Genomic DNA, 26,311 nt, shown 5'->3' on the forward strand with positions numbered 1-26,311 from the left:
TATGTACTTGGGTACTAATTTCAAATTTAGTTCCAAAATTTAATTTAGGCCTCATTTGAGAACAGACTTTTTTAGTAATTTTTTAGCTAAAATGTGATGTAAAAAAAAACTAGTATATTTGGGATAACGTTTTTGCTTTTTACAAAAAGATATGCAAAAAGTAGAGAGAAAATGGAATCTTTGATTTTTTTTTGTATGGGTTGTTAGCGTTTTAATTTTTTTAATGACTTTTTGACTTTTTAGCTAAAAAAATCACTTAGCAGACGAGGCCTAAGTTAGTAACTTATTTTTTTCTTAAATAGATAATGTTCACCATCCTGGGACAAATAAATTTTATTGTTAAAATTTTCTTACGAGGAATTACAATTCAGAGGTCTTCTGAAAAAATATATCTACAAATACATGAATAAATTTAAGATTTTAATAATTAATTTTTGTTAAAATTACCACTGAAGTGTACTTTTTTTGTAAAAATTTTGCACTGAATTATAATTTGGCCTAAAATTTTCCTTTAGTGGCATTCTTTCCAAGGCTGCCATGTAGAAAATGCAAAGGGACAGTTAAAGCTTGCTCCAAGTTAAAGTCTAATCCCAAGTACCACAATACTAGTTACAACTCCTAGTTATATAATCATTGGAACAATTGCAAAGTTGGAAATTGGCATTATGGAGTTGAAAACCTTCTCTGCAACAAAAATTAACTAATAATTAGTAAATTTCATTGTGAAAACGAGTTCATACTTTTCATGGTTTTTAGCTTGTTACAATTCAGAATAAAAACTAGAGTATAATTGAAGAAATTTGAAGATTGGATTGACCATGGAATGGTAACACTTGCGAATAGATTTTGATGTCAGTGAGGTTGAAGACATACAAGATGGAGAGATTGGATCTACATAAAAAAAAAAAAAAAAAAAAAAAAAAAAAAAAAAATTGTCAACTGAATTTGTAATTTTAAATATAAAATTTCACAGATCAAGTCATTTATTGTAGACTTTTGCCAACGACTTGTATATATTTTTCTTAATTATTATTTACTCAGTTGTAATTTTTTTTTTAATAATAATTAAAGTGCAAAGGATGGAAATTTGATACACAACTTGTTAACCTGACTTGAACCGTACACGTAATTATAGGGTTAATTATTTTACATAAGCACAAACTAGTAGATGAGTTGTGCGATGAGGTTAATTATTATTTACTCATTGATGAGTTGTGCGATGCACAATAATTTATTTTTAAAATGAAAATTTGATTTGAATCTTAATACTTTATGCGTAGAAAATTTTAACAATTGAAAGTTAAATACAAACAATTTTGTTAATGGTTGATGAAATTTTTTGTCGCTGTATGTGTGATCCTATGTAAAAAAACTCATAAAAATAATTTATTTCAAAGTTTAAAAAAAAGGAAGGCGTATTCTCAATCTGAAATCAAATTCTCTCATTTATGTTAATCAAATTTTCCAAAAATCATGAATTCTACTTGTATCAAAATATTTTTTTCTAAAGAAAAAAAAAATCTATAATATACAAATTATGACTTGGTTATAACTCTTAGCATTTTATTTTGGTTATTAACCGAAAAGGTCTTTACTAATTTCTTATATTTTTTATTATATCTAAAGTGGTGCATCAGGTTTTTAATTATGTTTCAAGCGGTATTTGATTATGATCTATTATAATATTTTTATATGACAATATTTAAATATTTTATTATACGGAAAAAGGCCTTAAGGTGGGTTGACTCAAATATAAGATTTATGTTTATATCAGCAAGATCGTAAGAGTTATTCACATTAATGCATAAAAAAATTACAAATTTAAATCATAAATACAAGATCCCTATAACCTCAATAATTTCAGTTCTCAAATGGGCTTTGATTAATTATATGAATAACCGCAAAAAAAATAAAAAATAAAAAATTCAGCCAAATTATTTTTACATATCTTTTCTGACAAAACTCATTAAGGTACATTATCAGTATACTATAAATTCAAAATTTTTATTTAAAAATTATTCAAGAAACATCAATAGATGTCTTAAATATACACAATCATTTTTTTATGAATCATTATTCTTAAAAATAATATTCCACACTATTTATCATTTGACATTTGTTAATTTATCTTTTAAAAACTTTACCAAAAAAGTATTAGGTTCCATTATTTTAATCAATCAATATCAAATTGGACGCTACACATGTATATAAATCACTTCTAGAAATATGATGTCCGATATAAAATTGCAATAGAATTAACTTTAATTAATGTAATGATATTTTATAGGGTTAGGCTTACCTCCAGTCCACAATGATGGTGTTATTGGGCCCGTGAGGCCCACCACGGGTCCTGTTTTGATAATCCGTACTCGTCAAGATGTAGAGCTCATCGAATACTTGATCTTTGTAAAAAATCATGTTGATCGGATATCAATAGTTGCTTGATTAGATCATATTTTTATTAATAATTTATTTTGAAAATTATATTTACTGTTGACAGAAACCTAATCTGATCAAGTAGCTATCAATATCCGATCAATGTGAGTTTTTACAAAGATAAAATACTTGACAAGTTCTACACATTGAATTATTCAAATCATTGAAACAAGACCCATGGTGCACCTCCACAAGCCCAATAACACGCTTCAGTTCAATTTCGGACTGGCGAGAAACATGACCCTATTTTATATTATGATATGTTATAAAAAAATAATATTAATTTTAATTTTAATTGTTTATTTTAATAATCTTAATTTTATCATTTTATAAAAGTGTTACTTGAATACTTATATATAATAAATTTAGTTGAATTATTTGTTGATTTTGATAATTTTAGTTATATTATGCTATAAAAGTGTAATTATCTTATAATGATTTTATATGATATATATTAAATTATAAAATAGTAAAACAAACACTCATTTTTATATTAAAGATAATATTTAAATTAGAAAGAGAATTAGTAATATAAAACTAAATTATTTAATTTTATTTTTATTTTTATATTTATTTGGATAATAAATATATAGAAATAGGACTACACAAAATTTATTTAAAAGATTAAATATAAATATGTTGTAATTGGATTAAAAAGAAAATATATTAATTAATTATGTTGAATATTGATTTTTTCTTTAATATTTTTTTGAATTATACGTACATATTGTATATGGGTATATAAAATCTAAATGAAATATAAATTAATATTAAGACATCAATAAGATAGACAAAAAATAAAAAATATAAATAAATCAATTTAATTTGTGCGATGTATATAATTAAGCACATTTTATCTTATTTATTTATTTTTATTTTTTTGTATATTGAGCTTTTTTTTTCAAATATCATAATAATTAACTTATAAGTATATATATATGAAAAAAAAATTTCTCAATCTATATAAAACTGATTATTATAATTGAAATTAAGGCCAAGTTTGGGAAGACTAAAAAAGTGCACTTTTTGTCTTTTTCGACTAAAAAATTGAGGTTGAAAATATGGATGTTTGGGTTAACTTTTTGACTTTTTATTGAAAAATGTGTAATAAAAAATTGTAAAAATTGATTTGTAGGGAAAATTTTGAATTGGGAGTTGTGCAGCCGTAATTGTTGACTTTTGGTGAATAGTGTTAACTTTTTAACTTTTTGAGTAACTTTTTGGCTTTTTGGCTTTTTTGGAAGTACCCAAACTTGGCCTAAGTTTGTGTAGAACTTTACATATAAATGGATAAAAGTATGCTGATGTGATTTTTTTTTTTTTTTTAAAGTAAACCTTTAAAATGTAATAGACCATCTCCAACGTTGCATCAGATTGAGTATCAAATTTGAATTTGATGAAAAAAGTCACTTTTTCTCTCTCTCCAATGGTTTCACTAAACTGATATCAAACTGACAACGGAACAAATGTTTCATCAAACTGAGGATCCGTGTGAAATTTCACCATTTCACTGTGTTGTAACATTGGAGGAAGGCCCACCGGTCAACCGGCAGGACGTCTGGCAAGTTGACCCACCAGTTAACCGATATATTGAAAAAATGCACAGGTGCTTCTGTTTTCTAACAAACCCACAATGCAAGTTTAATGTAATTTTCAAAAAGACCAAGATGAGGTGCAATGATAAACCCCAAAAGCAAAACCCATAATTCAGACCCCTCAAAAAAAAAAAAAAGATTAAAATTTAGACTATGAAACTAAAAAAGACATAACATGAGGGAATTTTTAAATTTGGCTGTGATTCCAAGTTCCATGGTTTTCTTCCTGAGATTCTTGACAACCAAACAATGAATTTCGAAAAATCTTGTTCAATATTACAGTCATGATGATGAACCCAAATACCAAATCATTACATTTTGGAATTAAAAGCTAAAGCGGTGTATGAGAAGTTAAAATCGTACCTCTGGCATTTCCAAGAAATAAAAACAGAGCATATCTCTCTCTCTCTCTCTCTCTCTCTCTGTGTGACAGCCTTGACTGTTGTGAGAATAGAGAGAGAAAGAAGAGGGTTTTCGGAAGGTTTAATTGATTACTGAATCATATTACCATTATTTATCTCATAGACCCCCAACCTTGGAAAGAGTCTTGACTGTGGTGAGAGCAAAAAAAATATATATTTCAGTGGCTTTTCTGATCGACCAGCCGGTCGTCCTTGCCTTTTGATGCAAGCTGCAGTGTAATCATTGGAGCATCTCGTATCAAATTGAGGAAATTGTCCTTTTTTTTTTCTTAGATTTAATGAAAAAAATGATTCATCATTGGAGATGCTCTCACATGAAAAGAAAAAAATATTACTTTTACATATATATATGATAATATAACACAACCCGATAATATAAATATTAAATGAGTTATTTTAACGTTGAACTTTTGTACGCATAACTCTAACATGACTCTTCTGAGTTATGTAAAAATCCGTGTTGGCATGTGGGCATAAACCGGCTATTGATTCGCTGTTTACTCAAATGCAACTTGATTTTAGTAACTATAAAATCTTAAAAATTTTATTCTTAGGTATTGAATAATAATTTTGTATTTTTGTTTCATTTTTAAATAAGTTATTTTGATGCATGTGACATTAAGCAAGTTTGTTTGAAATAAGTTGCACAATTTACTTATAATTAGATTAATCATATGAAGCGTATTGTATTCAGGTTGACACGATTATACATAGGTCAAATTAGTGTCAAAACAATTGATACGTTTAATTAAATAAATCGTATTAGTATTAAAGTTATTTTGAATACGAACCAGCAATAACACAATATAAAAATTGTACGGAATCGAATTTTTCCCTCACGTTAACTCCTACAAATGTTGTCATATGACCTAAAACTCACAAAAACAATGAGCTTACTGGCAAGTGTGTGCCAAAAAATCCCTCAAATGTCTAAGTTAAAAATTTAAGATCAAAACAAAAGAAAAACTCTGAGAGATGTTATGCGATTAAAATTGCATTACCTCATTTAAATTAAACTCTTGATACTTTTGTATGTTCCAACACAATAGAGTCTTATGCCTCATTTGGGAACATGTTATTTTAGTAATTTTTTAGCTTTTTATTAAAAAAATGTGCAGAAAAGTAGAGAAAGTGATATGATAACTTATAATGATGTTTTGACTAAAACTAAAGGTTGCCAAACGAGGCTTTAGTATAACTATAATTCCTCTTAATGACTTCCCATTAGATGTTTATCTGTTAAGAATAAAGCACATCCTTAAGCACTCTAACCTCACACGTCTTTATGAAGCATCTCTGAGCCGACAATAGGGTCAAACAAACCATCAGATTGTTCTCCATTTACTTGGCTACTTAACTATTTTCTACTCATTTCACCTCAAGGGCAACTGAGGGGTGTAAATTTGGCTTGGCCCGGTCCATGTCGGGCCTTGTGGGCTTCGGCCAAAATTCGGCCAGGCTGGCTCACGGACCAAAAAATTAGGCCTATGCCCAAGAGTATTCGAGCCTTGGGAGGGCTGGTGGGTTTGGACTTGGCCGAGCCTAACAATTTTTTTTTATAAATTTTTTCTACTAAAAATTTATTATTTTATACTAAAACAAACACTGGACCTTGGGCGGACCGGGCCTTGAATGGGCCTTAAACAGGCCAATAGGCCAAGACGAGCTTCAAAATGATGTCCCAGGCCTAAAGGCTCGGGCCTAAATGAGTTAGGCCCACCCAGACATCAGACGGGCTTGGGGCGCCCACAAGCCATTTTTACACTCCTATCTTTGGGCCATGCTCTTATTATCATCCAGATCTAAAAGACCTAGTACATTTGTCTAGTCAACTAAGCCCAACTCTTACACAACACGCCGTGTGGACCTTGTTAGCTTGGCCTAACATTCGCATGGTATGCCCAACATTCGAGGGATTTTATTTGCACCAAAAAAATCATTAAGTATTTTTAATTTTTAAGTATACCATGCTTAATTATTTTAAATTTTATTTTACTATTATTACACCCTATTATTTTTCCCAAATTACCCTCAAGGTAAACCCAAATAATAAATAATAAACAAACAAAAAAAACTAAATTATTTCAAAAACTTTTCAATATATAAAATAATTCTCAAACACAGGAAAAAAAAAAAAAAAAACTAAACTTATAAGTGTATAAGCATTATAAATACAAAAAAAAAAAAAAAACTTTTACATAAACATTATAAAACTTTTCAATATAGAAAAAAAAATTATATTACAAATTATCTATAAGAATGTTCGTGGAAAAGTAAAAATCAAACTTATAAGTACATAAGTATCATGCACTAACAAGAAATAGTAGTTATCAAGTAATGTACTATTTAAATGACAAAACAAGAACAACCCCAATAATATGCTATTGTTAATCTAACTAATGATCTTTTAATTTTTGTCATAAAAACGATATAGAAAATAATTGGTGGCGCTCTACAAAAAATGTGAAATACCTTTATTTGAATACTTACATCATTTTTGATGGGTTGTTCAAAAAATTATTCACTTTGCTTGTTTCCACTTTTCAAAAAACACTTTTCAGAAAATTCTACTTTCTTATTTTTCGTATTTTTTTGTTTTCACTGATTTTTTTTAATATTTTAAGCATTTTTTTTACTTTTTAGACACACCAAACATAAATACACCTAAAAAGTAAAAAAATTGTAAAAAAAATCTTTTAAAAATTCACTAAATACCAAAAATACAAAAAAAAAAATACAAGAATTCGGTACATTTTTTGTATTTTTATATATTTATTAATTTTTAAAATATTTTTTTACAATTTTTTTACTTTTTAGATACATCTAAGTAAGGTGCATCTAAAAAAGTAAAAAAAAATGTTTAAAATTTAAAAAATATTCACTAAAAACAAAAAAACACAAAAACCAAAAACGTCAATTTTCAAAAACTTAATCTAGAAAACTCAAACTAAACACACTGATTTTGATTATTACTATCATTCATTATTTGATTTTGTTCAAACTTTCTTATGGGATTCAGGGTTTCAAAATAATAAAAAACAATGATGTTGATGATGATGGTAAGTTTTGATAAGGTGGATTGCAATTTTGGAAGGAAGAAGAAGAAGAAGAAGAAGAAGAAGAAGAAGAAGAAATAACTTTGATTTCTTGAGGAAGAAGATGCAGAGATTTGAATAGAAATAACTGATTAAGGTGTACCATGAGGGAAAAAAAATTACTTTAGAATTTAATATGTGTTATCCTTATTAATAAATTCATATTAAAATATAATATGAATTAAAATTTATAAATTTAAATTAAACATACCGAAAAAAATAGGATACTCCAACATCCACATAACACTAAGGTGTTGTTTGGGAAGTGGGCTAGCTTTTTGGTTTTTTTGGTTATTTTAGCTTGAGGTTAAAAAGCCTGGTTTGGGTAAGGCTTTTTGATTTTTTTGAATTTTTGGCATTTTAGTGAGGTGTCCAGATGTTAAATGTCGAACTGGCCTTGGTAATACCTTTTCCACTCCTAGCTGACTCCTTCTTCTATGTCAGCGTCATTGTATTTTTAAATTTTTTTTTTTTGGATGAGACATATTAAATTGTTTTTTTTTTTAATTTATGTTTTTGTCATTTTTTTTGTATACATTAATTTGTTTTTATTTTTGAAAAATGATTTTTCATGTGTTTTATTTATTTTTAAATTACGTGGCTAATGCTAATTTTTGTTCTTAATTTTTTTTTTGGATGAGGCTTATTTTTGTGATTCTTTTTTTTTTAATTTACATTTTTGTCATTTTTATTTTTATTTGTGTACATTATTTTTTTTTTTATTTTTCAAAAATAATTTTTCATGTGTTTTATTTATTTTTAAATTACGTGGCAACTGCTAATTTCTGTTTTTAATTTTTTTTTTTTACTTTCTTTGTGTTTTTTGGAAAAAGGGTTTTTCGGAAAAGTTTTTCTTTTTTACTTTGTGTGTGGTGAGGCGATGCCCCTTTCAATTAGGTTCATGTAGGGGTAATTTGGTAAATTTATCGTGGCATGGGTTGTTGCCAAGCACGTGATAAACTTTTGTCAACATTTGACTAATTTAACCTTTTTTGTCCGATAATAACTAAAATAGTCCAAACTTCTCTTGCCAAACGGAGGCTAAAGTGTGGGAAATGTCTTCATCTGTACCGGTTAGTGGGATTGGGCCTTGATGGGCATTGTTTGGTCCATTAACCCAGTGGAAAGTCTCCCTCTAAAAAATGACACCAGTTACGAGTCTCAATCATTGTGCAAGTAAAAATTTTAAAATAAAAAATGATTAAGGAAACCTCATATTTAAGGGTTCATTTGAAATTTTTTTAAAAATCATTTAACTTTTTAATTAAAAAAATTATGTTTTGAATGATATTTTTTTTTATAATTGATTTGATATTTATGAAAAAAAAATTAAATTAAATAATTACGATTTAAATATAATATTTTATTTTATTGACTATTTTATACTATTTCATATTTATTAATTATTTTAATCAAATAAAAAAATCCGGAACCAAACACCCCCTAAATCATCTACTACTGATCATCCGAAATTGTAATAAAAGTCTCCCTCTTGTGTGTCTGAACCGGTTCGGTCGATTATTGTTGATTAATTAACCGGGCCCGGTTTGAGAGAGATATTTTCAAAGAACAGCCTACTGCTGACGATAAAAAAAAAAAAACCCAAAAATCTCCAAAAACCCAAAACCCTACTCTTCTCTCTCATTTCTCAACACAGCTAGAGTGAAGTCTTATCCCTCTTCTCTCTCTCTCTCTCTCTCTTCCTCAATCCCCAAAACCCCTAACAACCGACCTCAAAACCCTGAACTCGCTCACTCTCTCTCTATTTTCCAATCAATCAATCGTACCAAAGCCTCCATTGATGGCCAATTAATTCTCGTCACTGGAACGACGATGTCGGGGCGTCGCAAGAACCATGGCTCTCCTGCCATGGCCGCCAAGAGAGGGATTGTCAAGAAGAACGAGCTCAAGACTCATCATCGTCTTCGTTTACACGATGCTTTGTTGAGTCCAGACTCTATTCTCAAGAAGGTTTTTCGCAAGGATGGTCCTCCTCTCGGTGATGAGTTCGATTCTCTTCCTTCTCAAGCTTTCCAGCATTGTAAAAAAGGTAATACTGCTGGCGTATGATTAGTACTCACACGAAATTTTAATTTTTAGGTTTTAATTATAGAGTTCGTTCTGTTGTGACGCTAATCGTATAGGTTTCGTTTTGGAATATGAGACTTGTAATCGTATACTGGTGTTTGTATTCTATAAAATGAATACTATGATGTTAAATGCGCCACGATAGTGACTAGTCATTGCGAGAGTTGTAATTATAGTTCACTAGCCAGTCCAGGCGTTTGTGCGTTTGCTCTGTCTTTAAATGGGTCCCTGCAAGTGGGACGTGGGACTGGTCTCCTGGGATTAGTCGAGGTGCATGTAAGCTGGGATTAGTCGAGGTGCATGTAAGCTGGCCTGGACACCCGGTTCTCAAAAAAAAGGAAGAAGTTGTAATTGTAGTAGTGGTAGATGAGTAGTGTTTAAGTATTTGCATTGTTTTACTCAGCTATTTCTGTTTCACAGGTTGATGTGCAAAATTTTTGAGTATGTTTTAGTCTTTGCTGATGCTGGGCGTTTATTTTATTTTTTATGCATACTGTTTTTGGTTTTCCTAACATGGTTTTCTCTAAATAGTGCATTGTGACTTCCATTTGGTCAATCTCAGGAGCTGTTGTGGCTTTTGTTATTCTATGGAAATGGTGCGATAAGTGAACTAGGAAATAAAAAAAGTTTTTTCGTCCATATGTGTGGTAATTATATTTGTAGTTAAATTTAATATGATTTGCTGGTTAGGAGGGAGGGGCTCAGTAGCTGAGCAAAAAGATAAGTGTCAAATTTCTCAGAGACACGACAATTTTCAAGTCAATACGAAATTGTGTTACATGATAACAAATAAATAAATATTTATCTTTATTTTTTATTCTACGAATTTATTTATATTTAATTATATCAATATAGTAAAAAATCATTTTCTACATTCTATATTAAAAAAAAAAAATGTGACCAAACAGTCTTAATATTTATTTAAAAGTTCCCAAACAAATCGTAAGTTTTAAGCTTTGAGTTCTTAAATTTAAAATGCCTAAAGGCTGAGACATTAATAGGTATAATTTTAAATTATTTTGATTTTAATCATCGGCTCCCAAGCTATTCTCTTCAAATTTTCAATGTATAACATGAGTGTCTAAGCAATAGGCAGTTGTGCCCCCCCAATTGTCCTAAGCGTGTCTACATAAAAAATAAAAAATAAAAACAACACCCAATTAGTGCACATTAATATGTGTTTGGGATGGGAAAGATTGAGTACACACCTAACCTTTGGCATAATGCACAAAGTGGTAGCTCCAAGACTTGAACCCATAACCTTAAGGTTATGGGGCCAAGTCTACATAAAAAGATTAAAAAAAAAAAAGGACACATTGGAAAATTGAAAGCACGTCTGACTTGAGTCAGGTGTTTTTAGGGTTCGATGTCACATTCTTAGAAGTATTTGTGCTTCCTATATGGGCGCACCTTCTTTGCTGATCCTTGTGTCGCATAAAGAATTGGAAAAGTTATTGGAAATTTGTTTGCTGTCTTTGCTTGATTCCTTCACAACTGCTTGATGCTTTTAGTGGCATTCCTATTGATTCAATGAGGGAATTGAAGAAAGGAGCAGCAGTGTGGCTTTGTGACTTTTTGGTGCAAGCAAATTTGTAGACTGGATGTTGGGAATATCCTTTCATTTTTATTTCTCACTTTGAAGGAACATGCTTGTTAAATGAACTTAATTGTAGGTGGAACTGTGTTGAGATTTCCAAAGCAGGGGGTTGTGCTGTGTCCATGTGCTCCACTATCTCATACAAGAGGAAACCAGCTAAATGTAGGTTTTAGAATCTCCTAAAACAAGCCTGGTTTTAATGAGGAAGCTGAACATCTGTCCATGTTATTCAATTTTGTTTTGAATGGATCTTGCGGTTTAGATGAGAGGACCAGCCGTGTCCTACATTTTGGTTCATTTTTAAGTTGGATTGACGAATTGACCATTTCTATTTCTATGGCTGTTTAATCTTATTTTGTATTTGTAGGACGACTGGGTTCCAAATATTCTCATCATGTTTGCCAAGAAAACCAAAGAGCAATGAAAGGAAATAAGGCTTCCAGAAATTCTGATCATGCTTGTGATGGAAACCAAAGAGCACCAAAAAAGAGAAAGGTAGTGCAATATGTATCCAGGTGGAACTTTGAAATGATTTGGCAGGATATTTCCTAAATTAGGTTATTATGTGCCTTCTTTTCAGGTTTCCAAACCTACCCTCTTGGATTACCAAGTCTGCAATAAAAAGAGTGCTCCAGTGAAGAAACATGGTATTGGGAAAGGTTTGATGACAGTTTGGCGGGCAATCAATCCTGATGGTGGAGATTTTCCCAGAGGTGTTAATTTTAATGAGAGAGAGCCCACTGCTGTTCTCCGGGTGTCAGCTTCTGCTCCCCGGAAACCACTTGTTCGAGAAAAAAAATCACGGAAACGACAGCCTGTGATGGTTAGTGATTTGATCTACATTTCATAAACGTTTATGGTTGAAATTTTGTTTTGTTGCCTGTGAAGCTTTTTGAGCAAGTATGTGTGTATCAGGCATTGATCTTAATTGTATTAATAATTACACAAGAAAGATAGCTAACATAAGTTGCTCATTTATATACAGAGAACGTTAAGAAAAGTAACCAACGTAAAAGAAAAAAGGAAGCCTCCCATCAATAGAAGAAAGGTAAATATGTTATAGTTGTATCGGTTCGATTTATTTTAGCAGCTATAGTAATTTAGTTTTGGCCTGTTGTAATTGAAGGTGGAAGGCAATAATGCTGAGAAGCAGAAGCAGCTACTCAAAGAAAAATGTGAACTGGCTTTGGAAGGAGTGAGCTGTCAAGAAGATCTTGAACAATTTGCAATGCTAGTGGATGATGAGGAGCTGGAGCTACGGGAATTACAAGCAGGACCAAACTGCACTGCTCATTTTGCTACCAATGGATTGCATGGTTGTTCTCTTTGCAAAGGTTGGTTTGTATGTTATTTATTATGGTTGTCATTATTATTTTTGTTATTATTTATATATATATAAAAATACTACAACTACTGTTGCTGCTATTATTTGTTTTTCTAGGCAGTGTAGATGTTATTTATGTCAAATGAATTCGATAATTTCTCTGTTGCTCCATTTATTTTACATAAAATGTTATACACCAGAAAATGCTTTAATGGTGTTTACATGAAGAAAATCATGCTTCTCATTTTTCTATGTTCGGTTGAAGCTTTGGATGTAAGTTAACAATACTAAGAAAATGTATATATGCACTTGTACAAGCATGCATGAAGTTATCAAATTTGGATACTAGGATCTTACAATTCAACGACCTTGGCTTGGCCTAACAATCTGAGCCACACTAGGATCTAAAATTTTGTAAAATCTTGGGCCTCGTTTGGGAACAGGCTAATTTAGTAACTTTTTGGCTATTTGACTAGAATATGAGCTAAAAAAAAATAGTATGTTTGGGATAACTTTTTGGCTTTTTACGAAAAAATGTGCAAAAAGTAGAGAGAAAAGAGAATTTTTGACTTTTTGACATGGTTTGTTGGCTTTTTGACTTTTTTAGTAACTTTTTGATTTTTTGGCTAAACCGGCCTGTTGCCAAACGAGGCCTTAATGGTTACAATCCTAATCACAAAATCATGTAGAAACTCGCACTACGATCCTGTTTAACTTTTTTTTCTTATGATTTATTTCTTAGATATGTATGTGTATTTGTGTATATATCAAAATTCCCTCTCCAAGCTTCTCTTCTTATGATTAATTCCATTTGAGAATTTGAAGGGAGTAAATTAAATTATTTGGAGGGAGAATTGAAAACTGCGTTAAAAAAAAAAAATTGAAAATTTGATTTGCCTCTAAAATGAAGTAGTGAACCATTTTATCACTAGTCATTATTAAATATTATTAGTAAATAATATATAACAATTAATATAAGCATAGAAGATGCAGTATATCAAATTTATTATTCCTCTTTAATGATTTTAAAATTATTTAATGTACATGATCATTATTGATAATATTTCATATGTTGTGTAGTGAAAGTAGGATCTTACAATCCTATATCTGATTGTTCCTTCCAATGATCCACGCAGAATCCTGATTTTAACAACCTTTGCAAGTAAGGGGTGCAAACTACAGATTCGAACTCCATTGCTTATTAGATAGAGGGAAACTAGGGATGCACATAGGGTGATTGGTAAGTGAGAACATATTATCTAGTTTATAGGCATGTATACGAGTGGGTACATTTATGTGCATATATATGCACATATATAGGTCTTTATGTATACATGCATAAGGGTGCTGTGGGTGAGAGGTGTGGTTAGAAATAGTCTAGGAAGATGGCGGGCACTTCAATGGCCTGAGAACACCGGAGGTGGAGAGGAGGAGGCCAAGGCAAGCTTGGAGAGGAAGAGGTTGGCAGTGATGGACCTTGAACACTAGTGTAGACTTTGAGTATGAGTGTCTAAGTGTAAGACTTGTGTGTTGTGTATATGTGTTAGAGTTATGGAGTTATGTTGTGGTGAAGTGAAGTGAGTTTGCCTGGTGCATATATGATACGTTATATAGGCCGCAAGAGTATTGAAGCCTAAGCAACCTGTTGGACAGGCTCGTTCTCTCCAACTCTGCTAGAAGTGATATAAGCTCTTGTGCCGTCTGTGGCTTGATGACATGCTGGAGAGAAACGTTTCATGGCAGGTGGAGAGCAACGTATCATATATGTATCAGGTGGCATGAGTGTAAGGTCGTTTTTGCCTCTTCTCCAAGCTTGGTTGAAATAGAGTTGTCTTACCAAGAACACAACCATCTCGGCGATCCTATGACCTCAGCCGCCGGTCCAAAATCCTTTGATCTCTTGAGCGGTTGTACCTGGGTCCTGCTCTCAACTCAGGCAACCAAGTAGGTGAATGGGCCATGGCCCATCTCAATATTTAAGAGAGCCAAGGGCTTGCTTCCAGGCGACCAAGTAGGAGAATAGGCCATGGGCCTATCTCAATGTTTAGGAGAACTAGGGCTTCAACTTATCAATCCAAGTCTAAGTAAGCCGAGGGCTGATTATATTGTTGTTTGGTCTTGGAGTGAGGTATGAAGGACCATGGGCTTACGAGGCTATGGTGTTGCTTGTTGCAGAGCTCTTTATATTTGGGTTTGTGTATATGCTCCCGCTTAGGCTAAGCGTATAGTTTTGGTTTTGCATGGTGCCTTAGTGGTCTACCAGGTAGGCGAGTGTTGATGCCATGGCGCCCGTAGGGCTCTCCATGTATCAGACATGTGATACGCCCATGTGGTGCCTTATTGGTCTGCCATGCAGGCGGAGCTTTGGTGATGTGGCACCCGTAGAGCTTGCCACGCATTGGGCTTGATACAAGTACCCACAGGTGCAAATGTATATCCATGCTCATTAGGTATGTTTCATGCATGTCCATGTTTTTTTTTTGTTTTTTTAAATTTTATTTTATATGCAATTTATTGTTGGATGCACCTAGTCCCAAGTGTCTACAAGGAAGAGGACTTGTAGGAAACGGAAAAAACAAAACTGTTCAAGTGATATACAAGATTTTGAGATGCATTTTTTTTCCTTACAAATTTGTGTAAGGAATTAGCTAGGTGCTACCAAATAACTAAAAAGGGACTTCTGAACCTTTTTTGAAAAATGCTTTATGTTGAAATAAATGGATTGTAAACTATGTTGGAATCTTTATGATGGTTTATTCATGTTACTGAAGTCATCCTATCTTGTGATTTTCAGATTTGCTGGCTAAGTTTCCACCAAATTCTGTCATAATGAAGCTACCGTTCCATGTGCAACCATGGGGTTCTTCACCAGAGCTTGTCAAGAAACTTTTTAAGGTGTATAGAGCAAATACTTAATCATACTTTTTTGACTTGTTTGAGTGATCCTGCTATGCAAGGAACACCACACACGAGCTGTGATGGCTCATTCTCATTTCCTTTGCATCTACTTTGAAGACCTGTCTCTTTAGTAGATTCAGTGTTTTTTCTTCTGAATTTCACCTAGAAGAAGCTTGTTATCCCATTACTTTTTATAATTGTGGTCCTTCAGAATTCATTATAATGCTGACTGCATTCTTACCTGATTCCTGTACGCATTCCCTATGACTTATTTTATCAAGTGTATACTATCAGTTATCTCTTTATCCAGTCACGCCTGTTGCTTTGAGATAGTGAAAAACATGAGAGGCAGTTGCCCTTAACAATTGTTGTGCCTTTAAGTGAGTTGCTATGTTCTCTGACAAAAGTCGCAAGATGCTTACTATGCTGATTGCATCCTTACCATCTTGTTGTAGAATACAACCCATGACTTCACTTGATATGTATGTACCGAGACTTAAGTCATCTCTTTATTCTGTGATGCCTATTGCTTTAAGATATTGTAAAACATGAGATCAAGTTGCCTTCTCACAATTCCCGCACCTATAATTTTAGTTGGTATGTTCTTTGGATGTTCAATTTGTATCATTCCTAGAATATTTTCCTCTTCTTTTTCTATGTTCACCTTTCCACGTGAAATATTTAAGCATTAAGGTGAAACTGACACAGAGAGAGAATAGATGCAGTGTGCCTAAAATGTCATTCCTCTAGTCATCCACACAAGCTCTGGGTTAGCCTTGAGATTGACCATCACTTTGACCATGGTTCATATAGCTTTGTGTTGTCAGAGTGATGGAGGCATTTGAATAAAGTGTTGTTTCTTTATTGTTTCTCTACAGTGTCCTCTTCACAAAAGGGAGTGTTAGTTTCTGTCTCATTGGTGGTCTATCAACATTTCAAATAAAGGAAGCAAACATTTATAGAGCTCGATATCTTTGCATGATCCCAGTGGAAGTTGACTTAATGCACATAATATATCTGTTGTCTTCGTGAGCTTATGCAGACTTGTTTGCTGCAGGTCTTCCATTTTCTTTATACATACGCTGTGATGTTCAATATATGTTCTTTTACCCTAGATGAGTTTGCTCAAGCATTTCATGACAAGGTCAGTTCTCATTCCTGGTCTTCAGTTACTGTTAGTCAGATTTTTTATGTGGCTTTCTCATTTTGCAAGTGCTTGTTACCCATTCATCTAAGTGGTCTTCAGGTTGTCCTTTGCTGATTATACTTTATTTTTTTCCACACATGGCTTAGGAATCAATGTTACTTGGAAAAATTCATCTTGCCCTTCTCGAACTTCTTCTCTCTGATGTTGAAACAGAGCTTGGCAGAGGATTTTTTCCTCACGCGAGCAAAAATGGAAAGTTTCTTGAGTTACTTCACTCGGTAAGTATCAAGGAGTCTTAACCATCAAAATTAGTTTGGTTGATTGTATTGAGTTTTGTGTGTCCTTTGGAAAAAACATTGCTGCGGGTTCTCCTTCTGAGGAATGCATTGTTAAGTACAGTTGACCCTCTTATAACTAATATTCTATCTTTATAATAATCTGTATTAATTAAATAATTTTTTCACGAATCAACTTCTTTCTATGGTGTATAATTAACTTCTCTATCACTTAATAATTAATAAGTTTATGAAAAAAATTCTTTTCTAGTATTAATTATTTTGCAATTAAAAAACACAAACAACCATATCAATTATATTTGAACTATTAGTACTATTAATTTATAAGTGATAAAGAAGGAATTAAGAGCTTTTGTACAATCTAGATGTAATATAATTGACATATTTTTTTCCTGAATAAAAGTTTATTACCTTCAAGCATATGCACATAAGTCATATTTTATATTGAAAGTCGTATATGTAGTAGCAATTTTTTCATCATTACAAATTATCATGAAACTTAATATTTAATGCTTTATTAATTAATATATATTTTTAAATATTTCCAAGATTATTAATTATTAGAATGCCTACTGTAGCCAGCTTTAAGAACCTAGTTAGTTACCATTTTTATTTGTTTTCTTTGTTTATTAAGTTCTTTGAAAAGAGTTCAGTTGATCTGAAATCTGTTGGTTGAAAGATTGAATGTTGTCTATGATAAAACAGTAGTTTATTGCTCTGTGATAGGACAATCTTAACATTATGTTTGAATGTGGAGCACTGTTTTAGAATGCACTATTTTTGTTGCCTTAATTGTTTTTAAATTTTTTTGTTATTGAGGCAGCTTTGTCGATTGGTCCTTTTTTGTATATTTAAAAAAAATATATTTTGGAACTAATCGCTGATTGTTTAAGCAAGCATAGCAGTTGGACAACAATTGTGATACATGCTGGCTGATGTGTTTGCAATGCATGATTGTGTTCTAATAGTCCAAGCATTTAAAGTTGTGGCTATTGGATGGAAGATTCTTTTGATACAGATTAGTTATAACATTAGTAGACCTGTATTTCTGGCACATATGTTGCCATTACTCACAAGCAATACCATTTTGTGAAACAAAAAATCTTCTCCTATTGGTCTTCAATATTGTCAAACTTATTATAAAAAATTATTGCATTTCTTTTATTTATCAAAAAATAAAAAATAAAAAATTATTGCGTCCAAATAACCCAAAGTACGGCAGAAATCACACTATTCCGAAGAGCCCAGGCCCTCTTAGTGTTGCCTTTTCATTCTTTTATTTATCATATTGCTCTGCAAATGGCCTTCTTTTTACTGTTTATGTATTATTTTTGTGCTTCTTAGTGTCTTGATGAGCCAGTTTTCCATGTTCTGTCGTACTAAGAAACCTATCTACAATGTACACAATTTGTGATGGTAGGTTGAACATCAGCAGTATGTCGTGGATTTCTGGAAGAAACATCTAAACCCCCTGACGTGGACAGAGATATTGCGTCAAGTATTTGTTGCAGCTGGTTTTGGTTCAAAGCATGGTACATTGCGGAAGGAAGGTCTTAACAAGGTATCCAAATTTCAGGCATTTACTCTACATGAGTATTTGAGTTTTCATGCTTTTGCATTCTGTTCTGTTCTAATTATGTTGCACATATAATTATAGGGGATTGAAAGCAAAGGTGTTTTGTCTTTTGCTTTATGATTGTACTGTCATGTCCTAATTCTTAATGGTTTTCTTCTGTTCTAATACAAATATTTGGTCATATCTGTTTTATAGGAAGTCAATCTCATGGCAAAATATGGCTTATGTCCTGGTACTTTGAAGGGTGAATTGTTCAGTATTTTGTCTGAGCAAGGCAATAATGGGATGAAAGTTTCTGATCTGGCAGAGTCTTCACAAGTGAGTTATTGTCCCATGGATGTCACTTCTAAAAAAAATGATATTGATAAATTTCTGCTGTCACTATTCTCAAGATTCTGATAAATGTTTGTTTTGTTTTGTTTTGCTTTGAAGATTGTGGACTTAAATCTCGCAGCGACAACTGATGAGCTGGAACTTAAAATAAGCTCTATGCTTTCAAGTGATATTACCTTGTTTGAAAAGATTTCATCTTCTGCATATCGTCTACGTATTAATTCTGCCATGAAAGAAGCTGAAATTTTTGATTTAGATTCCGAAGACTTTGGGAGTGTTGATGATGACTCTAAAAACAGTGACAGAGACAGCAGTGGTGATGACTCTGAATATGATTCAGGGACGCCTAAGCGAAGCAGCCGTCGTGAAAATAAGAATAAAGCGTTGACCGTAAACACTGAAATTGACGAGAGCCATCCTGGAGAAATATGGTTGTTAGGACTGATCGAAGGTGAATATTCAGATTTAAGCATTGAGGAAAAACTGAATGCATTAGTGGCATTGGTTGATCTTCTTAGTGCTGGATCCAGTATCAGAATGGAGGTAATTCATATTATTTTCTTTTTTAATGAAACTGTTATTTTTTTTAGGCAGAAAATGAGGACTGATCTTGTGCTTAATTTTTTTGGTAAGTTTTCATGTCATAGCATGTGCTAGAAGCAAGGTTTTCATGTACCATGAGGCGCTTGAACTCCAAGTCGAAGCCCGTCTAAACCTTTTGATCATCTGAGTGTTTTGACATACTTACTTCAAATTTGTTTTGAGTAAAAAAATAACAAAGGTTACTTTTATTCTACATTTTTCTTTTGAACTAAAGCTTCAATGAAGTATTTGAATTTCAATATAACCAAAGTTCAACCTGGCAATGCTTTATACCTTGGTTAAAAGCTAGTTGCCATAACTTCAAATCGATTTAATTGATATCATGGTTTGTACATGGTCCATCATATTGCTTACCATTTGGGCTAGAAGTCGTTGCTCATTATCTCTCTCTCTCCCTCCCTCCCTCCCTCCCTCAATCTCTTTTATGCATTTGTTCTTTGTCATGTCATGATCAGTGAGGAAGGACCTTCATCATCCACAGCTGTTTTTGTGTTTTATCATCCACATTTAGGCCCTCATTTGCAATGTCTTCTTAAGAGAGAGCTCAGATTTGATTAAATGAATCCCACAGCTCTATAAGGGGTAAAGGGTATGTTATGAATATGAACTCTCATTGAAATTGTAATGAAACCTGGATTTTTTGTTGAAAATAGCCAATGAATGATGCCCAAATGTCTGAAATTATGATTTCATAAATAACCACAAATGAGGTGATATCCTCGTTAAGCAATAAACTTCAATTATGCTGGTTCTACATTAATTATTCTTTATTTTCAAAAGATAGGTGCGTAACCCTTTATGAAGAAACCCTATCTTTAAATTTTGTGGTTCTTATAACAATTTGTATTGAATTAATCTCAGTTTCCAATTTGAACTTTGTAAAATGGACAAGAGCATGTAAATGCTTCATGTTATGGTGTAGTGAAGGGTGTGTGTTTGGATCAGGGATTTGTGAAGAGAAAAAAAAAAAAAAGGGAGGGAAAAGTGAGTGCTATAGGAGCTATAAGTTGTTTTGTTTTTTTCCTTTTTTTTTTTTCACAAATACATTCCTTTCTCTTTTCTCTCCACAAATCTTTTCACAAATACAAGATCTAAACGCAACATGAAAGTTCCTGTGCAATAGTATCATGGATGTGCATGATACTGTAGCATGAACCGTAATATTACAACAACTTGATCTGTTCATGCCACAGTAGTGTAATTACTTCTCAAGTAAGAAGCTACGAATCATACATCCAACAAAATAAAAACCTTGTAAAGGAGGAGCTGAAGGTCAATATTATGAACTCTTGAATATATCAAGGGATTGATAGTCTATAGCAATAGCCCAATGTTATCTAAAACATGTTTGACATGCTACTAAATATTTGGACATTTGAATGTGGGTCTTGAAATATGAAGGAGCTTTGACATGGAGATATTGACATAATGAAATTTTGATAAGTATTTAGTTCCACAAGCTGCCAGCACGTTTCAAGGACTATTGTATCAAGTGTTCACATATTTCTATGTCTTTGCATAGTGTCCTTTTTTTGTGGTTTTAAAATAATTCCATGGTAGATTACCTATCATATACAAGTTCCTATGATATTCACTTCCTGTGATATTCAGGTGAAATATCGTCTATGGTGATTTCTTATTTGGAAAAAAAAAAAAAAATGTTTATGCTGATTCATTGTGATGGTCTTGGAGAACAATTAACAGACTGCCTCATTTCTTAAATTGTTGGAATGCCTAATACTCAGTTCTGCTATGTGAGTTTATATTGACCAGTATGACAAATTGGCATACAGGATCGAATAGTACCCAGTGCGCAATGCGTTCCCAACATCAACCATTGTGGTTCTGGAGCTAAGATAAAGAGATCATCAGTGAAACAGCATAACTTGCCTACAATTGGAGGCCACATTGGACAAATGGTTGCTACAAAAGAATTAGATACAACATCAGGGCTTCACCCTGTTGATTCTTCAGCATCTATCTCTAAGATCTGTGCAAATGTGAAATCCTGTAGTCAAAGGAAGGATGCAAAAGAAATGGAGATTGAAGATGATTTACATCCTATGCAATCAATCTTTTTGGGTTCTGATCGTAGATACAATAGATACTGGATTTTTCTGGGCCCTTGTAGTGCGTTTGATCCAGGCCACAAGAGGATTTATTTTGAATCTTCTGAAGATGGTCACTGGGAGGTGATTGATACTGAAGAGGTAATTTTTTCTCATTCTTTCTCTTCATGTTGTATGAGTTAATCATCTTTTTGTGCTGTAAAGTTTAGCTGTTGAACTTTTCCTGATGTGTGCACATAATTCTCATTGCAGGCTTTAAGCACGTTGTTGTCAGCTTTGGACTGTAGGGGTACAAGGGAGGCTTACCTTATTGCGTCTTTGAAAAAACGAGAAGCATTTCTGTGCCGGACAATGTCTAATATGCTTAATGATACTGGAATCAGGCAACTGAGTCAATCTGATCAATCTGAGCTCAATATATCCAGAGAAGACAGTTCTTCAGTGGTGTCTGATGCAGACAACAATCTTTGCCTGACTAAGACAAAGAATGATTATCAGGTTTCTTCTGGTGGCAAAGTTCTTGAAACTGGGAACAAAGAAGATCATCAAAAACAAAAATGGAGCCGTCTCCAAGCTTTTGACACCTGGATATGGAATTCTTTTTATTCTAATCTTAATGCTGTTAAATATAGCAAAAGGTCTTATCTTGATTCACTTACTAGATGTGAATGTTGTCATGATCTGTATTGGAGAGATGAGAAGCACTGTAAGACTTGCCATACTACATTTGAGCTTGATTTTGACCTGGAGGAAAGATATACCATTCACGTTGCCACATGTAGGGAGAATGGAGAGACTCATATGTTTCCTAATCATAAAGTTCTATCGTCACAGTTGCAAGCAATCAAAGCTGCGATTCATGCAATTGAGGTGGGTTTGTCATTTGGTTAAAGCTTTATGTTCAACTGCTGTACTATATAATCCTCCTGCCTCCCCTCCCCAGAACCCCAACATGACATGTAGGCTATGTTACCTGTCCTACAGTTCTATGCATGGCATATTTCATGTTTCTCATAGTGTTTGAAAATATTGAAGAATTCTGTAATTTGATTATCACTCAAGAAATCAGCCTGACTAGAGAACCGCATAACTTATTTTTGCATATCTCGGATTGGGTTGGTTGTATACACTTGCAACATTAACCTGTAGTTGAGTTACTTAAATCTAGTGGCTGCATTGCTTCCTACTGGCTGATTTTAGGTGTGGGGGCACCAACCATGAAAGTTTGGTGCCATTGGGATGTGAGTATACTTGTCATATTACAACACATGTATATTATTATATCTGACTGTAATTTTAGGCGAAAATATTTCTATTGAATAAACTTTTCTGAGTTAAATGCTGATTAAAGCAATAGAGAATTGCCTAAAGAGAGGCATAGCCTTTTCAAAGTTATATATTGGATGTAGTTTTATTTGTTGATCCTGCCAATGTGGGGTGTTGGAGCCTGGGGTACACTATGTGCTCACTGCTCTTTCTGCAGTATTTGCACAAAAAAGTTCTGACATGATCCTCCATTCTCATAATTGGCAGCCCCAAGGGGCGAAGCAAAGGTAAGAAAATGAGGAAGCTGTGTTAATTTTCTTATAGGAAACCCAAGGATGATTTGATGATTTTATTTTTTTTATTTTTTAATGTTTTTTCTGAAGGATCATCCATGAGTACATGTGAGTGATCAGATAATCAGAGGTAAATAGTTCAAGCATGTTTGGAGTAAATCGTTATTAACAGGGAAAAAGAAAAGGGTTCCAGATAATGACATGCAAGGGCTACAAGAAAGCAGGAATAAATTAATACCTTTGAAATTAGAGAAAAATTCAATTGAGGATTTGTCATAAATACTGCAATTCTGTGGAATCGGATTTGTGTAGCCAATTCCAAATAGTTAAGGCTTATGTGAGTTGAGTTTGTTAATATAGAAAGCACATCTTATGAAATTTGTTGAATTAGTAAACATTTTCATATGAAGCCTTTATATTTTGATTAGTTTCTTAGAGTCAAGTTTCTGTTTTCAGTCCAAATTTCTTTTTCCAGTCTGTAAATGATGTTTTCCTCACTATTTTATGTGCAGTCAATAATGCCTGAAGGTGCATTAGTTGGTGCTTGGACTAAATCTGCTCATAAACTATGGGTCAAACGACTAAGACGGACCTCTACTTTGGCAGAGTTTTTACAGGTATCAAATTGTTTGTTTCATTTTATTTCTCTTTTATTTTCCCTCCAAAAGGAGTATCTATTTTCCAAATAATGTGATTAGTTTTTACGAGATGACACTTGAGTGAGTTGTAATTGTTTGAACCTCTCATTTTACAAAAAAACTATTTCAGGTTCTTGCTGATTTTGTTGATGCCATAAATGAGGAATGGTGTCAATGCAACGTTGATCTGGGATCTAGTTCAGTTCTGGAAGAAATTATTGCAAGCTTTACAACTATGCCGCAAACATCATCTGCAGTTGCACTCTGGTTGGTAAAGTTGGACTCGTTGATTGCTCCCCATTTTGAAAGGGTTGCTACAGAAAAGAAACAGCAAACAGTGGCAAGATTAAAAGGTAGCCTGTCTTCCCAAATTGAATTTTTACCCGTGATAGTGCTTATTAATAGCGTTCAACACCTATATTGGTTTCATGAGCGGTGCTTTATTTCAGACTGTTTCGACTGTTCATTATATTCTCACCTGCTTGTTGCTATGATTGATAAATCAATTGATCTTGGTCTCTGTCAAGTAATTGTAGAACTGCTGCCTCATATTGTTACCCATTTTTCGAGACATTTCTGTTTTACTCATTAATTTTTTTGGTTTGTTTAACTTGGAGCTTAACATTTTTCATTTACATTTTAGGTAAGCATGCTTCTATTTGATAGAGAGCGACTTTTATTCCTGAGAGACTTAGAAAAGAAGTTATTTGCATGTACACCAGATGCAATGTTGGGGCATTCTTTATCCACCTTGGGTATTTGCTGTTCACTTCATTTTTGGATATTATCATGACGGCATGCTAATCAGCGAGACAGTTGCAAGCTTTTCACAGTTTTTTATTACAAGCACCGGCAGGCATGATACTTTCAGGAATGAATAGAAGGAAGAGATTGAGTTCTAGTTCTTTAAAACAGTGTTCTTGGAAATCCTTGTTACCCAGGTGATTGAATACTGTATAGCATCAGTTTAGGGTTTTTTTTGTTCCCCATAAAATTTACAATTTTCTGTTCTTCACTTGTGAAGCCGCCATAATTTCTTGTTCCTTGTAGAAAAAGAATGCTAAAGCTTCCTGCTTTTGATTACAAAGGAATAAAATTTTGTCCTCGTGTTGGAAAGTTGTGTCATTCTTTGTTGCATCTAAAGTGTCTAATAAGGTGCGACTGTCACAAATTTATAATTTGTTGATTTGTTAAAAGAACCTGTAAAAGATGAATATGTTGCAAGAGCTAATTGTCAAGTGGGGTTTTTGATCCCGACTTCGATTCTTGATGCAATTGCCTATGTGAAGCAAACTTGATTCTTGATATGTATTAAATTCCAATTATTGATTTTATTTTTTGGGTTTTTTTGATGGTATAGTTGTATGAGTACAAATATAGGATAGTTTTTTGAAATCTTTTGCTATGAGGTATAATGAGCCAACAAAATATATGTAAATTAGTGCAAATCATTATTAAGCCTGTCTAATTGTATGGAAATCAAAGAAGAGATTTAAGGTTGAATTTTATAAAAATATAAGAGACTAAGGCTATCATCTGAGTTAGGACACAAGGCATTGGATTGAATTGGTTTGGTTTGGTTTTGTTTTGTTTATACTATTAGTCAAAATTCACAATGACAAAATTCTCAAATTTAATCTTTAAATCTATATTTAAATTATCAAATTTAAATTTGAGCTATTCTTCTTATAAAGATAGTGCCAAATCTTTTCATTTTAAAATTAATAGGTCCAAACACAACTCAATTTTCTTAGTAGGGATGGTTTATTATAGTTACTGTTCAAGTGTTTTGACTGACAGTTTTCAATAAACTAAAATTTTTTTTGTTATGTTTATAATAAAATCCCAACAAAAACATGACTCAAGTAATCACCCAAAAGTAGGAAAAATCATAATTTGCTCAACCCTGCTACAACTAAACATGTATTTAGAAGATTCTACTACTTCAATCAGTAAAATGGATAAGACATTTGTGTCATATTCTCAGCAACAAAGCTCTGGAGTTCAAAAAAAATAGTTAGAAAAAAAATGGTCAAAAAATGAGACGTGTGAATTAGATTCAATTTAGGTGGGACTTGTATCAATTAGTTTGAATATATACCATACACTTTATTTTTGAGCTACTTTTTCTCACCCCATATTGCCTTTTTGTAATCCAAATTTCATGGTAATTTTTTTTTTCCCTTGAAGCAACTTAATTGGATTTGAAGTGAAAATCCTATTTTTTTCTTCTTTAAATTCCCCACTTCTTTGGACCCCTATTTACCTAAATTACTCCTTACCTTCTACCTTTGGCAGCCTCTCTCCCTGCTCTCCCGAGCCACCCCCCACCTTCGGTATCCCCATCCCAGACTCCCCACCTCTGGCATGTCCCCCTTTCTTAGTCTTCCCCACCCGCCTCACCTCCCAACCCTTGTTAGCGCCCATTTTCTAGCGTCCTTACCACCTCCCACCTCGATAAATAGGTAGATCAAAACACACACAAGGAAAGGAGTGATGTGATGGGAGGATGACGAAGGCGGGAGGGTGGCTGAAGTTGGTGGTGGTGGTGGGTGTTGAGTTATGATTATAGTTTGGGCGGTAAGGAATCGTCATAAAATTGAAATTTCATGAAGTAAAATTATAATTTTAAAAA

The 26,311-nt window shown here is 32.9% G+C and overlaps 1 protein-coding gene across 1 annotated transcript; it reads left to right on the forward strand.

The window, feature by feature from the left end:
* The first annotated feature begins 9,168 nt into the window (after positions 1 to 9,168).
* LOC114257836 (homeobox-DDT domain protein RLT3) lies at positions 9,169 to 24,801 on the forward strand. Its single transcript, XM_028197637.2, has 16 exons — positions 9,169 to 9,598; positions 11,601 to 11,728; positions 11,814 to 12,056; positions 12,219 to 12,281; positions 12,360 to 12,567; positions 15,352 to 15,452; positions 16,513 to 16,599; positions 16,749 to 16,880; positions 18,319 to 18,459; positions 18,670 to 18,792; positions 18,907 to 19,350; positions 21,204 to 21,620; positions 21,732 to 22,349; positions 23,551 to 23,655; positions 23,807 to 24,029; positions 24,320 to 24,801. The coding sequence occupies exons 1-16, from the start codon at positions 9,382 to 9,384 to the stop codon at positions 24,337 to 24,339; spliced, it is 3,270 nt and encodes a 1,089-aa protein (XP_028053438.2). The 5' UTR covers positions 9,169 to 9,381; the 3' UTR covers positions 24,340 to 24,801.
* Positions 24,802 to 26,311: the final 1,510 nt, after the last annotated feature.

The sequence above is a fragment of the Camellia sinensis genome, unplaced genomic scaffold, assembly GCF_055761805.1.
Source record: "Camellia sinensis isolate YWXY unplaced genomic scaffold, ASM5576180v1 Unanchor12, whole genome shotgun sequence".
NCBI classification, from domain to species: Eukaryota; Viridiplantae; Streptophyta; class Magnoliopsida; order Ericales; family Theaceae; genus Camellia; species Camellia sinensis.